Source organism: Acinonyx jubatus, chromosome D2 (genome assembly GCF_027475565.1).
Source record: "Acinonyx jubatus isolate Ajub_Pintada_27869175 chromosome D2, VMU_Ajub_asm_v1.0, whole genome shotgun sequence".
NCBI lineage: Eukaryota > Metazoa > Chordata > Mammalia > Carnivora > Felidae > Acinonyx > Acinonyx jubatus.
In genome coordinates, this window is record NC_069393.1 from 44,690,728 (window position 1) to 44,707,194 (window position 16,467).

General features: G+C 37.4%; 1 protein-coding gene across 19 annotated transcripts in view; it reads right to left on the reverse strand.

Moving 5' to 3' along the window:
- Nucleotides 1-723: 723 nt before the first annotated feature.
- Nucleotides 724-16,467, reverse strand: part of PTPN20 (protein tyrosine phosphatase non-receptor type 20) — a 113,462-nt gene continuing 97,718 nt past the window's right edge. For 14 of the 19 annotated variants that reach the window (XM_027062500.2, XM_053207138.1, XM_053207136.1 and 11 more), the window contains 3 exons: nt 13,660-13,875; nt 7,093-7,155; nt 4,608-6,230 (listed from right to left, as the gene is read on the reverse strand). In XM_027062500.2, the coding sequence (XP_026918301.1) occupies nt 6,165-6,230; nt 7,093-7,155; nt 13,660-13,875 (345 nt within the window). In that variant the 3' untranslated portion in view covers nt 4,608-6,164. The other 5 variants (XR_008292066.1, XR_008292065.1, XM_053207134.1 and 2 more) reach the window with 5 other exon arrangements.

A 16,467-nucleotide genomic window follows, 5' to 3' on the forward strand; every position in this document is an offset into this window, starting at 1 on the left:
TCCGACTTCGGCTCAGGTCATTATCTCAGGGTGACCTTACCCCATTTGTTTTCTCTCTCTCTCTCTCTCTCTCTCTCTCTCTCTCTCTCTCCCTCTCTCCCTCTTTCTCAAAAATAAACATTTAAAAAATAAATAAAAGTTTCATTATCTACATGGTAGTCTTCTTTGCCCATCATTGATAAGTCATGCTCTCAAGTTGTTTCCTTTCTTCACTTTGTTTTGAAAATGTTCCTCCTTGGAAACCTATTTCTCTCAAGGCATCAGTTATTGTGTTTGTGTTCTGAGTACACATTTAGTACATTTATTGTGTTTTAGTTCTAATTTTTTCAACTTTTGTTTCTAATTCTCGATTTGTCATACCACTTTGAATTTTTCTCATTCTGATTTTTGTTATTTGTGTGTCCTATGTAATTTTCCTAATGTCTTTAAGCTCATTAAGTTAAATATTAGGTTATAGTTTTGATCTGTTTTTTTACCAGGTCTTTCTGGTGTTTCTTCATTGTCTTTAGGGATGCTATTAAGTCCTCTAGCATTGTTTTTCCCCTTAAATTAACTTGTGTGGGATTTAATCATGATACTTTCCTATTGTTCATTTTCATGTGAATTTAAGTTTCCTGAACTTATAAGTGGTTTGTTCATATAGATCTGTTAACTTCATTGAGCTCACCTTCTGAAGTTTTCTGCCTCTGTTCCCTTCATTCACTTTTTTTTTATTTAAAAAAAAATTTTTTTTTAACATTTATTCACTTTTGAGACAGAGGGAGACAGAGCATGAACGGGGGAGGGGCAGAGAGAGAGGGAGACACAGAATCGGAAGCAGGCTCCAGGCTCTGAGCCGTCAGCCCAGAGCCCGACGCGGGGCTCGAACTCGCAGACCGTGAGATCGTGACCTGAGCCGAAGTCGGACGCTTAACCAACTGAGCCACCCAGGCGCCCCCCCCCCCCTTCATTCACTTTTATATAGACCTTCTCTTTTCTTCATTCCTATTATCCCTGTTTTGCTAAATGTTGATTCTACAGTTTTTCCTCAGTATGGTACTTGGTTCTGGAAAGGAGTCTTAGCTTATCAGCTTTTACAGTAGATAAAAGCTGGATTGCTCCAACTCCTTTAGGTTTTACCAAGTGCTCCTTGCACTTATTCACTTTTGAGGCAATCATCCAATTTCAGCTACTGTCCTCAAATTAGCTCACCACAATTTCCAATAAATATCTGATGGGTATTTTGGGGTCCATCTGTTTGTAAATAAAATGGGTTCTTCACCACAGAGTTTGAGAAGTACTGATGAAGGAGAGAGGAGTATTAGGAGACTTCATAAAAGAGGTGGCTTTTAGGCTGGGCCATGAGGGCAATCTAGATAGGAATGAATGTTGACATTCCCTGTGGGGAAACAGGTTCTACGTACATAAATGGGTAAGAAAAAGCTTAGGATGGAAAGCCACCACCACAGGGCGATAGCGCCCAAGGTTAGCTAGCAAGATATTGAAATGGGATCACGAGTAACTTGTTATATCACCTGCAAGAAATTACTTTCCATCTGATGCCAATATACTATTATACTTTGGATCACAAACACCACTTGTCCCCCAGACCCTTTGCTTCCTACATACACAAGTTAATGATTACTGACCAATTGTTTTCTCCACGTTCACGTGTGCAAGATCTTGTTTTCTTCACATTCACCACATGGGTAATATCTTGTGAGCTCAATAAATACGGAGATGAAATCCCTGTTCAGGACTCTTGTCTCCTCCCGGAAATTAGCCTCTCTCATATTCAATTCTATGTCCGCTCTCTTGCTGGACAAGGGAGAACTCTGTACTCGTAGTCTGCGACAATTCTCTAGGACTCTGCCGTTGGCCTCTGTCTCACTTTCTTTGGGGGAGCCATTCCCATGCCTTCAAACAGCATCTTTAAGGCAAAGATTCCTCCAGATCTAGGTCTTCATCCCAGACTTGTAGAGCCACTTGGCAGTCCCATAAGCATAATAAATTCATCACTGTACAAACTAAGCACATGGCTTTCTCCAAAACTTTTGTCACTGCATCCCATGTTATGTTTTTATTTTCACTTCAAAATATTTTCTAACTTCTCTTGAGGTTCTTTTTTTATTTGACCCATAGGTTATTTAGAAGTAAATTGTTGGGGCGCCTGCATAGCTTAGTCAGTTAAGCATTTGTCTCTTGATTTCAGCTCAGGTCATGATCTGAGATTGAGATCACAATTCGTGGGATCAAGCCCTGCTCTGTGCTGACAACATGGAGCCTGCTTGGGATTCTCTGTCTCCCTCTCTGCCTCTCCCTGCTCACGCTCTCTCTCTCTCAAAATAAATATATAAAAAAAGAAGTACACCATTTAATTTTCAACTATTTTGAAGCTTTTGAAATATCTTTATGTTATTGATTTGTAGCTAATTCCATAAACATACCTATAAAGCTCCTTTCCTAGGAATTATATTGAGGCTTATTTTATAAGCCAAAATATAATCGCTTTTGGTGAATGTCCCACATACACTTGAAAAAAATGTGTATTCTACTGTATTTTGGTGCAGTGTTATACGAATGTCAGTTAGGTCAAAGTGGTTGGTAATGTTATTCAGATCTTTTATATCCTTACTGATTTTTCCATTTATTCTATCAATTACTAAGAGGGGAATGGTGGAATCTCCAAATACAATTGTGGACTCATCTATCTTTCCAATTTTATCACTTCTCTCAGTTTTTGCTTCATAAATTTTGATGCTCTGGATTTGAAATGCTACCATTAGTATATAATAAATTCACAAATATATGAGTCTGTTGAGTCTCTTTCCTGACTATGTTGTTCCACTGATCCATGCGTGTATCCCTGAGCCAGAATCACATTGTTTTAACTGTGACTTTAGATGATACTTTATTACTAAGGCAAATGCTCTCTCTTCCCCACAATTAACTTTTCTTTTTCAAAACTATCTTGATTCTTTTCATGTATTTACTGCTCGTTGAGAGCGAGAGCAACAACTGGTCAAGTTCTTGGTAAGTTAAATCTTAAGTATTTTATACATTTTACATATCCTTGTTGCTCAGAGGTATTTTTCCTATTGAAGATACAGAGGGTGGCAGACTTTTCCTTTAAAGGGCCAGATGGTAAATATTTTTAGGATTTATGGGCCATATGATCTCTGCCACTACTAACTTGGCCATTGTCACTACAGCACAAAAGCAGCCATAGACAATATGTAAACAAATGGGCATAAAACTTTATTTACAAAAACAGGCAACATATCAGATTTGGCCTGCAAGCCATCATCCGATGAGCCCTGATGTAGAAAAAGAAATTTTTACACAGTTATCTTGTATCCAGACTTCATAATGATTTTTCTAATACTGTATTTTAGTTCAGTCTATTATTTCTATGTGAGCAAATATACAAACAAAAGATCGCTTTGTTCTAACTTTCCAGTATTTATATACCATTTATTCCTTTTTGTAGTCTTTCTGTATTGGCTAGATAACTCTAGAGCAATACTATAGTGCTAACAGGAGTTACTGTTTTCCTAATGGGAAGGCTCTATTTTTTCACCTCCCAATATGATGTCGCTATTAGTTTCTAAAAAATGTTCTTTATCACATTCAAGTTTCAGATATGATAGTTACATTAGGCATGTTTTAAGATCCCTTCTAATTCAAATTGTTACATGATGAGGTCATTACTTACTTCCTTTTGATTATAGCTGTAGACAAATTGAGCACTCCATTGAGCAATCCATCATCCCCACTGAATACCACTAACCTGTTTTTACTTAATGGATACTTTCCAAATCTTCTAGTTCAATTACTTAAATCTCAAGACAACATATAAGAAAATTAATTCTTCCCAGGTATTAAGAAAAAGTAAGTAGGAAAGGAAACTTTTTTGTTTTAGAGTTAAGGTGTTTTCATTTAAGATTTTTCAGTAAGAATAAATCACTGAAATGACCTCTGAGTAGTAAATGTAAAGTTAATTGAAAATTCAATAATGTTCTAGATAGCTTAGGGGTGAAAAGCCCAAGGAAAAATAAATTACCAAGACTTATAGGAGAATAAAACCTACAGTGTTTATTTCTGAAAAGATTTGGCCCAACATGTCAGTCCATCGAGGACATGCATCTTTAAAAATATGTATTTAAAGTTGAAAGTTAATAAATGCATATATGTTTTTATTTAAATGTTTTAAAAGTTCCTCTCAATAAGCACTCATACACTCACAAAGGTGTCAGTGGGAGTTTCGTATTCATAGTCTAGGCAAAGACTGATTTATTGTTGGTATGAAACTTAGTATTTCAATTAGTCAAACATTTTCAATTTGGAATTCACTTTCCAAAAATGAAATAAAACAAATGCAATCAGTATTTCCATGTTTACTTATTTAATTTCCCTGAAAAACTAAAAATTGGTCCAGCTATAAAAATATGAGGCACACATTAAAGAAGAAATATGCTTACCATCAAGAATTGTGGCATTTTTTTTTACAAGAACATTTCAAGGCCTAGATAATAAAAATACGTCAGGCAATTCATAGTAAGTCTTTTCATTTAAGTAACAGCATAGAATCCTTCTCAGGAATACTGCTGTACATTATATCTATTATTTTACAAGAACAGAGAGAAAATAAAATGAGGGATACAAATATTAAAGGCCAATCATCAAAATGAAATTAATGTTTAGCATAGATTATTTATATGAACAATGTAAATAGGTAGAATCATCAATTTGATTTAATATAAAATATATTTCTGGCATATAATTATTGTTAAAATGAAAATTATCAAGATAATTCAACAAATCCAAATATGCATTCAGCCAAGGGAACAAAGTAAGCCTCTTAAAAATTAAAGATTTACAGATTAATATTAGAAATTTTCTCAGTATAATACATGAAATATTCTGATCTCCATTGAATCACACTGTACAAAAACATGTATCATTTGCTTCATAGCTTATAATCAGGTAAAAATGGTCACTAAAATTCCTTGACCAAAATATCACTGTAATTATATGAGGCAAAGTCCTATAATAAGATGGATGTAATAATGGCCACATCTTTTCAAAAAGAGAACATGAAAATTTTCATTCTCACAGCTACGAATTTGGTTTTCCAAAACCTGGTTCCCAAAGCCAACTTTTAAATGTTACAGCAGAGGTGGGGCAGTAATGGAAAGAAATGATTTAATGGAACTCTTAAAAAAAAAACTATCATAGATCTTAGTTTAAGAAATATATCTGGCGTAAGACAGAGATACACAGAATTATGTAATAATGCTTATATCAAAGTTTATTGATTAGCTAAAGGGCAAAGAGTAAGAGGCAAGTAAAATGTAATACGTGCTTTTGACAAAGCAGACTGAGTAATATGTTAAGTGTTAGGGTGGGATAGGAAAGAACTCAAGCTGGGCAAAAATTTCCTCTTGGACTTTCTATATAAACATCTATTTTAGTTTTGGCCTGTTCACCAGTGTTCATGTGATGGAGCAGAGGAGCTCTGCCCACCCATGAAATACTTCCCAGACCGACAGGTCCTTGTGCAGCTGCTCTAGAAAGGCAGCTTGTCCTCTGAGGTCCCTGGGGTCCTATAGAAACTACAGGAAAATGAAATCCAATTTGTGTAAAAAGTTAATCCATCCTAATTAGCGAACTGAGTTATTCAAATACCAGCTAAAAGTACACGCTCTAGCTAAAAAACATGGGTTAAGTATCTGTCTTGAAAATGCCTCCAAGAGGTCATGATGTGATCTTGCCTTTACTGGCCCTATGTTCTCCCAGAATAGGGGCTTTATAAGGTCCTGGAAATCCTCAGCTCCCTTTAGCTGCCTGTCCAAATAAAATCTTAATGAATATAGTTTAAGTCCTTTATTGGCTCTGTAATCCCTTCAACCAATTAGGCTGCAATTGTTTTATGCAACTTTTGTTTCATTGGAAAATGTGGGAAGATATTTTTATATTACCTAAGTAAGATTAATGGGTAAACACTGTTCACCGCAAACCAAATGATGCTGCCTTCCGGTAGTTGTCAGAAAGACAGTCAAATGATACACCAAGAAAGTACATTGTACGCCTAAGCAAAGCCCTTCAGGACAGCTGGAACATGTTCTTTATGAGGAGACTCCAAGCCATTGGTAATTTCAAGTGTGAGGCAACGGAAGTCTTTCTTAATCGAAAGTCAGAATCTTCTGAAGAACTTCAAGCACAACTTTATAACAAAAGCAATACTGCTCCTATATACATATATATGAAAAACAACAGAATGTTAAGTAATTGAATACCAATATCCACTTTCAGAGAACATAGTTGTAATTTTCAACCATAAAGGTAAGTTCCCAAAAAGAGCAAACATCTAACCAAGAACTTCTTTATGTATACATTTTTAAAATAGCAATAAGAAAAATGATCATACTATAGTGTTTGGTCTAGAGTTAGTTAACTCAAGGCTTAACTGAACACAGGGGAAACTGACCCCCAATCTCAATCTCCTTATATTGCCCTGGATAAACCTATGCTTAAAATTTTTTTAGGTGTAGCCTCAGGTCTCTCAGGCAACCTTAGTTCACATAAAATGCTTCATCTATCATTCAGCATTGGCTTAAAAACAGGTCAACCTAAAGATTTAGGTGTACCTGCTTGTTTTCATCATCCAGGCTTTCTCTCGATTCTCCTTCCCAATGATTACTAACTGGTCTGTAACATAAACGCTATCTTTTTATGACAGACCAATGACTTTGATAATTTAGTGACAAGTAAATATCTCCCAGCTGCTATCCAGAAACTTATAAATAACTTCAGATATGCTACTTAAATAACATGGCATTATGGACAAGTCATGTGTTTGGCATCAGGAGACCTCAGTTTCCCTCCTGGCTCCCCCATGTGCTATATGAATGACCTCACAGAACAGACTTCATTACTCTGAATGTGAAGTACTTCATCAGTAATACCAGAGAAAAAATAAGGTCTACCTCAAACAGTGAGAATTCAATGATATCATGTAGGTAGAAGAGATTTACAAATTGTAACATGCTAAACATGTTAATCTTTATATTCTTTATTCTTTTTATTAGAATTTATGTAGTGAGGGCTTACCTTTGTTTGAATCATGCCATAACGCTGTTCTCTCATTTGGGCCACTATATTCTTGATGTTGAACTGCAACAGGATGACAGTGATTTTGTATTATTCACATGGGGGAAAATACAAACCCACAGATTGCCAAATAAGTACTCCATAATTCTTTCCAGTAAAAAAGATGTCAAGATATAACCAGAAAGGTCTCGTTTTCAACTATAAGAAAAGCCACTATTTTTAAGCTAGTCTAATGGATAAGGAAGACTTTAGTTTAAAAGGTTTCCAGGAAAAAGCAGGAAGCAATCATTTATAATAAGAAATGCTCTCCAAAAGAAATAACAACAAATTTGCCCCTGTGTCTACTTTTCTGTTCTCCAAAGGGAAATCTTAAAGCAGGACTGTAATTCTGGAAAAGTCTGAGCATAGAATACTTTTTCTGGCCACATTAGTAACACAGCTGTTTCTCATCTAAAAAGCCCTCTCAACTCAAATGGAGACCCTGAACAACAGTTGGCCCAATACCAGATTCTGCACCTGTGCATGGATACCAGCCTACCCAGTGTAGTCACTGAGCTGGTGCAGGTCTGCAAGGGGCTGTTACTAATCCACAATGAGATGAGTCCATAAACTGGTAGTAAGTGTTTAGAGACTCTTATGGCAATCTGACAGTGGTGCAGCATCAAGGAGGATCACCAGTGGAACAGGCCTAGACCAGCTCAAGTGTTGCTGAACTTGCCTGGAGAGTCACAAGTGATGCTGAGGACCAGTCATGTCTAGCAAGACCACATAGACACATGAAATTTTAAGGTTTGTTAACTATAACCCCAAATTATATAAAAATCAGAGAAAATGTAACCATTCCTTGATTTTTATAACTTTTCGTTTTTATAATAATTTAAAATTTTAATTGAACCTTTAAAAATTTGCATATTGAAATAATTATAGATGTACAATAGGTTGCAAAAATATACATGGAAATCCTATGTACCCTAAACCCAATTTCCCCCAATTATGCCATCCTACATAATTATAGTATAATATCAAAGCCAGGAAATTGACATTGGTATGATCCATGAATCATATTTTGATCATTACTCAGATTTTGCAAGTTTTATCTGCAATCATTTGTGAATTTATGTACATATGTGTGTGTGTGATTTTGTGCAATGTTATCACATGTGAAGACTCAGATAACTGCAACCACAATCCAGATACATAACTGTTCCACCATAAGACTTTCTCATGTTATCCATTAGAACTACTCACCCAACCCAGTCCCTAACTCTTGGCAACCAGTCATCTGTTATCCATCTCTACTGTTTTGTTATTTCAAGAGGATTGTATGAATGGAATCATGTAATACCTAACTTTTTTAGGGTTTTTTTTTCATTCAGTATAGTTGCCTTGAGATCCTTATAAATTGTGTACAATAAAACCTTGGTTTGCGAGCATAAGTCATTCTGGAAACATGCTTGTAATCCAAAGCACTTGTATATCAAGGTGAATTGCCCCATAAGAAATAATGGAAACTCAGATGATTTGTTCCACGACCCAAAAATATTCATATAAAAATGATTACAGTACTGTATTATCACATAAAATAATAAAGGAAATACAAAATATAAAGAAAAATAAACAAATTAGCCTGCACTTACCTTTGAAAACCTTTGTGGCTGGTGTGAGGGAGACAAGAGAGAGGAGGGTTATTGTGTAGGATGATTTTCATTGTCACTAACAGATGGTGACTACAGTATAGTATTAATAAACTCTTGTCATATACTGTATTTAATGTAACTGGCAGTAAGGCAGCAGAGAAAAGGGTCTATATCTGCAGGCAGCCTGACCTAGAATGAAGCAAAGCATTCCTAAGCTTACTCTTGTATGGAAAAGCAAAGGACTGTCCACAGGTGCTTTAAGTGGCAAAAAATACACTGTTGTGGGTTGACAGTTGTGGGTACCTTCCAACATTCTGAAAAATCACCAATTTCTGTCAAACACTGTGGCCTGAGACCAAGCATCCAAGCATGGGAGACAATCACCCAAAATCTCACAGTGAGAGAGAGAAAGAGAGGAATCATTGGCTCAGTTATGATCATGTAACATTCAGTGTCACATATTATTCTTATTGCAAGATATCACTCATTTATCAAGTTAAAACTAGTTATAAATGTTTGCTCATCTTGTGGAACACTTGCAGGACAAGTTACTTATAATCCAAGGTTTTACTGTATATCAACAGTTCACTCCTTTTTATCTCTTAATAGTATTCCATTTAAAAAATAAATCAAATGGATATATACCAGTTTGTTTAATCATCAGCTTACTGAAGGACATCTAGGTTGATTCCAGTTTTCGTTTATTATGAATAAATCTGCTATGAACATTTACATACAGGCTTTTGAATAATTGTAAGTTTTCATTTCTCTGGGATAAACACCTAAGAGTGCTACTGCTGATACTGTATAGTAAGTTTAGTTTAGTTTTGCTTTTGTTTTAAAGAAATTATAAAACTATTTTCTAGAATGGGTATACCATTTTACACTCCCACAAGCAACAAATAATTAATCCAGTGTCTTCAACTCTTCACCAGCATTTGGAGGTATCACTATTTTTTTTTATATTAGTCTTTCTGATACATGCCTAGTGATATTTCATCATGGTTTTAATTTCACTTCCCTAAAAGCTAATGAAGCCCAAAATCTATTTACATGGTAATTTGTCATCTTTTTATCCTCTTTGGTGAAATGTTTGTTCATGTCTTTTACCCATTTTCTAACTGGGTTGCTTTTTTTTGTTTGTTTTTTGTTCTTTACTATTAAAGTTTTGAGTATGCTTTATATATTCTAAATGGATATTTAGGTATGTTTGTTAGATATGTGATTTGCAAACAGTTTCTCTAAGTCTGTAGCTTATCATTCTCTTCACAGGGTCTTTCACAAAATAAATCATTTTAATTTACTTTGCCCCTAAAAATGTTTGTTCTCACCACCTGTATTCAACCCAATACTTAAAGTTCTAGATAGCTGAATTAGGCCAGAGAAAGAAATAAGAGGCATACAGATAGGAAAAGAAGAGATAAATGTGTCCCAATTGGCAACTAGAATGATTGCCTATGTAGAAAATCCCAAGGAATCTAAAAACAGAACAAAATAGAACAAAAAAAAACCTCTTAGAAATAGTGAGTTCAATAAAATCAGAGCATACAAGATCAACACACAAAAATCAATCACATTTCTACATATAAACTATGAACATGTAGAAGCTGATCACAAAAACACAACACCATTTACAATTGCTCCAAAGAAAATGAAATAGGATAAATCTAATAAATCACATATAGGATCTATATGCCCAAAATGACAAAATGCTGATGAGAGAAATCAAAGAAGACCTAAATAATTGGAGAGACATACGATGTTCATGGATTGGAGTATTCAACATAGCAAAGATGTCAGTTCTCTCCAAAGTGATCTACAGATTTAAAGCAATTCCTATCAAAATCCCTGTAAGCTTTTTTTCTGTAGATATAGACAAGCTAGTTAGAAAATTTATATAGGAAAGCACAGACCCTATAAAAGTTAAAACAATTTTGAAAAAGAATAAAGGAATCACTCTACCTTACTATATAGCTACAGGAATCTATAGTGTGATATTGGTAAAAGGATAGACAGATGGATCAATGGAACCGAATACAGAGACAGAAATAGGCCCATACAAACGTGCCCAATGGTTTTGACAAAGGTGCAGAAGCAATTTGGTGGAAGAAGAATAGCTTTTTCAACAAATGGTCCTAGAAAATTGGACATCTATAGGAGAAAGAAAGAAAGAAAGAAAGAAAGAGAGAAAGAAAGAAAGAAAGAAAAAAGGAAGAAAACATATGTAAACCTTGACTTAAATCTCACATTTATACAAAACTTAACTCAAAATGGATTATGGACTTTGGGGTGCCTGGGTGGCTCAGTTGGCTGAGCATCTGGCTCTTGGTTTAGGCTCAGATCATGATCTCACAATTCATGAGTTTCAGCCCAGTGTAGGGCTCCACACTGAAAGTGCAAAGCCTGTTTGGGACTCTCTCTCTCTCCCTCTCTCTTGAGGGCCCCTCCCCCCCCCATCAAAATAAATAAATAAATAAATAAATAAATAAATAAATAAATATCACACTGCTTCATCTAGAGTCTTGTTACACAAAACAAACAAACCCAACCCTGCCAGATAAACTTGACAGTGTGCATAGTTGTGTAAATAATTTTTAATTATGTAAAGGCTAATGTGCTAAATTTTGGATTATTCACATAATTATGTGATAATACGGTAACCAGTAATGAACAACTGTTATTGTACCCTAAAGACTATTAGAAGAGAAAGGTCTATTGAGACCGTTCAAACTACAGAGCAGTCTCAGGGTTTCTGAAAGAAAAGAGGCGGTGTGTTCCCAATATTTTAAGAACTTTTAAGCAGGCGTGGTTAAAAATGAAAATGGCTATAGAAATAACAAACAAAAAAGAAAGAAATGGTTACATATTCTCCGATTTTCATATCTGAGTTATAATTGATCGGATAATCTTAAAATGTCTCAGGTCACAATTGTCCGCCTCACAGAGCTGGTATGTAGCTTGCTGCATGTAAGACTCCCCATGTGAGTTCCACAACACACAAACTCGTCTATACTCTGTTCAAGAAGACCCATCCACTGGTCATGTTCTTGGATGTCACAGCAATACATCAAACTGCTCTGAAAGTTTCTAAACGTTCACTCTCAATTTCTAGGAATGTATCTTATGGTAGACAATAAACATCCACAGATTGGTGCTGGTCCAAGACCGCACCCTGAGTAGGTCTGGTGGGCAAAATTTCTGAAAAGAGTAGAAAGGGTATCAGTAAGAACATTTGACAGTTCAAGGTTCTGTGGGAAGCCAATAAAGAAACAATGGATGTATTTTCTATTTTTGAATTACTCCATCAAATCTAAGCATCCTTAATTGTAAAATGCATCATTATTTTATGTACCACTAAGAAAAACACTGTCAATTAAACTGACAGATGGCTTATTATAAAACACATTCTGAGTTTAAAGAAGGTATAAGGTGAGAGAAAACAGTGCTCCTTAGAAACATGAAATATAATATTTACAGTTTTTATAGTTTCTACAAGGAATATAAAATAAGGACAAATATAAACAAATTATTTAAGAAACTATGATGGGGAATATATAAAAGAAAATTATACTAACATTTTCTGCTAAAAGGCTCAAACAACATTAGTTATGGGAATGGGTAATATCAGACTTACACTACTAAAATTTTCAGCATTTTTTAGCACACTGGGGGGACTCACCAGTTTATATTAATCCACTGAGTTTGCTCTGGAAAACCATCCCTTTTCTCACTCTCAGTCTTATGGCCTGGAGAGGCCTACATATGGCCTGACTGGCCTACATAGCCCAGTATCTCCCACAGTGATTAGTTCAGGGAAGGGGCTATAGCTCAGACACAGTGAAAGGCTGGGAAATACTGGCTCAGGTTTCTGACAAAAAGTAATTTCCTCTGTCCTCCAAGGAGCTACTGGGAGAGACCATTTTCCAACCCTCCCACATAATATAGCTTGAGGATAATGAGTTCTGGAACCAAAGTAGCCATTCCGCTGCCCCCGGAGAGAATCTGGCACTGTTAGGGTTTAAGTGCAGAAGGCCCAAGAGAGCAGAGACTGGACTGTTGTGACAACAACCTAACGCAGAATTTGCCTCGCACGGCAAATGCCCGGCAGCCTGTTTTCTCAGGATTGAGGTGTGGCTTTTCACATTCCTTGTGCCCCTGGTAAGAGTCACTCCTGCCCCTGTGCCTGCTAATAAACAGGTGTCTTCCCCTTCGCACTCCTGCAGTGCAGGAAAACGATTCAGTGAGTCAGTCTTTCCGGCCACAAATCTAAGGTCACATTCCCTAATCAGTTTAATCAAGAGTAAAGGTAATAGTATAATCAGTATGTGTCTAATTCTTGTGTCTATCTCTCAGCTGGTTCCAAATTTAGAGGGAAGCAATGAATTGTCAATGATTGACCCAAACCCAGCAATATTATTATCCTTATTTCACATATGAAAAAACTGGGTTTCAGAGAAGATGAGCAATTTGCACAAAGTCACCAAAATCTCAAGTGTGAGGCAAAACTGGCAGTCAAAGCTAGGGACCGCTCATTAAAACTCTGATGTCTACATTTTTTCCAACGTGCTCATGTGCATGTATTTTCTGTTCATTAAAAACAGGCGTACTTCACTGACATTATTTAACAGGATTTTAAAAGCTGTATGTGTGGGTAGAGGAAAAGCAAAGAGACATGAACTTGCAATCATTGTGCACCTGCTGTGTTCCCAACAATGCTCCATGCCACTCATTTGCATTATGTACTTTAATCATCACAACCCCCTCCCAGAATCTGCACCACTTGATTGAGAAGCAGGTACCCAAAGTTCACATGCCTTCTCTTGACTGAGTTCTCTTGAGGGCCAAATCATAGTCTTCAGGTACTAGAAGGCTGTTAAAAGTAGTAGAGTGTTTACTAATAGCATCAAGTTATCTGTTTAATGTCACTTACTGGAAAGTTCTTTTCGATGGCACAGAACACAACATCCACACAGAGGAACACCCCCGTCCGGCCCACACCAGCACTGCAGTGAACAAGGACAGGTCCTGTAAGGTGGCTCTTCCTCACATAACGTACATACTTTATGAAGCCATCTACTGGGGCAGGAGTGCCATGGTCTGGCCAGTTGGTGAACTGCAAGTGTTTTATAAAGTGACTAGTTCCTGTCTGTTGAGAGAGGAGACAGGGAGGAGAAAGAAGGGGAATAGAGAGATTTATCAACTTCTTGTGTTAAGGATCTCAATTCCATTTCCAATATAATAATAATAATAATAATAATAATAATAAATGATAATAATAATAGCTCTATGGTCATACAGTAATGCAAATAAGAATACCAATAGGTAGCATGAATTAATAAGCACTTTTGAGGGTACCTGGGTGGCTCAGTTGGTTGAGCACCTGAGTCTTGATTTTGGATCATGTCATGATCTCATGATTAGTGAGTTCGAGCCCCACATCAGGCTCCCTGCTGGCAGTGTGGAGCCTGCTTGAAATTTTCTCTGCCCCTCCCCCACTTTGCGTGAGTGCACGCACCCTCTTTCTCTCTAAATAAATAAATAAGTAAATAATTTTTAAAAAAAGAATTAAGCACTGATGACGCGCCAGGTACTATGCTAGAGACTTCACATGCACTCTTTCATTTAATCCTCACATCAACTCTGGGAGGTAGGTACTGTTTTATCCCCATTTTACAGATGAAACCGTAAGGATCAGGGTAATGGAGAGATGTACGCTAGGAGATCAGAAATCTCCCACGTCTAGAGCTTGGACTATAATGTAGGCTTCCTGAATTCAAATCAACCATCTTTCTTCTGGACCATGGTTGTGCAGAAAAACCCAGAATCCAAAAACCAAGAATGGGCTAACACATTAGGAAAAGCATTCTATGTTAGCTTGAATGTTTATGATACAAAATTTAATGAAAACAGCTGGGTGCTGCAAAGTTGCTTGACCAGGGGCGCACCAATCTCTTCTGGTGTTGAGGACAGGGTAGGTGGTGACCAGGCAAGTGGGCTGTGCCCCCACCCTTATGCTGAGCCCTCTGGCAGCACAGGCATGAAACTCTCCTCAAGGTCGACTATTAAACACTTCCAGTTGACCCATTATCCTTTCCAAAAGGATGGCGCTTTCCCAGTGTCAAGCCCTTCATTTTGCTTCTCTGGGCACCCCTGCAGGGAAACTCAGGATGAGTTTCTTACTCCTCCCTTGCTTTTCCCTAATGCAGCCCTTTTGCCTGAGTTCCAAATAGAAATAAGTTTTCCTAAGTCCCAAATAGAAAACTCAGGTTTAAATCATTGGTACGTGAAACTGAATGATGAAAACAATACTGAAAATCTTGTGAAGGCACCAAAGTGAGGATAGCTTTACCACATATGTCAGGAGTTAAATCTCTCCTGCCACTGTTGGCCGCTAAGAATCTGCACAAAGGTGGACTTCACCACTTTCCTGACCTAATCACTTAGACAGAAACCGTGATGCAGATTCTTCAAACACGAACGCCATGGTTCTGGAGCCTGTGGGCCTCAGCTCAAAGGCCACCACTGCTTGGACCCAAGCATTTGAGTTCTTGCAGACAGATAATTCCTCTGTGCCTTTCACCTGCCTATACTCTCTAAGCATACTGGCTTTCCCCTGCCATAAAATGTACCTCACACATCATTTTGGAACTTCCTTCCCCACTAGACCATAAGTGTTCTAAGAGCTGATAATGTGTGTGTGTGTTTTCTGTCTCCAGCGCCTGGCACAACACCTGGTTACAACAGGAGGGAATCCACAAGTATTAGGGGAGTGAGGGTTGAAGCGAATCCCCTCAACCTTAGTGCACAGACCAAGCACAGTGCCTAGCACACAGCCAGCTAGTTATCCATCAGCGTCAGCCATCATTCTTGGCCTCCCTGGTCACAACTATGCTCGAATCCTCCTCACTTTTCCCTCTCACCCTACTCCTGTATCTCATCAACTTCTCCCTTCGTACTCAGGTGCCCCATCCCACCGTAAACTTTTTGAAACCTTCATCATTTCCCTTAATGCTTCGTCCATTTCTTTCCTTGCCTCCCACAGCCCTTCACTCTCTGCAGCCCCCTCACCGAGGCCACCTATTCTCCCATTCTCCAGGTCCCACAGAGCATAGAGATCAGGTTGCATACTCCTTGCTGCCCACTCCTATTTCCAATTCATCATTCCTTCTTGTGTAAATACCCCTCTTCCTTTTGAGTTTCATACCTCTTAGCTTTATCTTCTCATTGCTATTACCCAGCGGCTTTAGCCTCTGGTCAATTTGCTACGTTCACCAAAAATCCTGACCTTCTCTTTGCCACAGACTCTGACATCATCTACGGCAAATCCAGGGTCTCTACAGCCCAACAGACACTCTAACCTCACAGCGTTTGTATTTCTCTCTTGTAGAGGAGACCACTTGTTTCTTCTGGTCCTCACAGTGATGGTCACTCCTTGAACTTATTATCACCTATAATCATGTCCAGTATCAAAAATCTTCCTTCCAACAACAATGTGACCAAATGGAGCTCTCCTGTCCTTTATGCCCTCCATCTACTCCTAGTTGACCTGCTCCTGATTCCATTTGTCTCCCTAAGTTTAGACTTCATGGCTGATTATCTGAATCATTCTCTTACCAAACTGTTAACTCCTTTCATCCTTTGAATTTTACCACACATAGTGGACAACACCTCACCCTGGGTCAGCCCCTTAACCTGTGTTCAGGAATCTCATAGTTAGGCTGCTGGGAAGGAAATAATT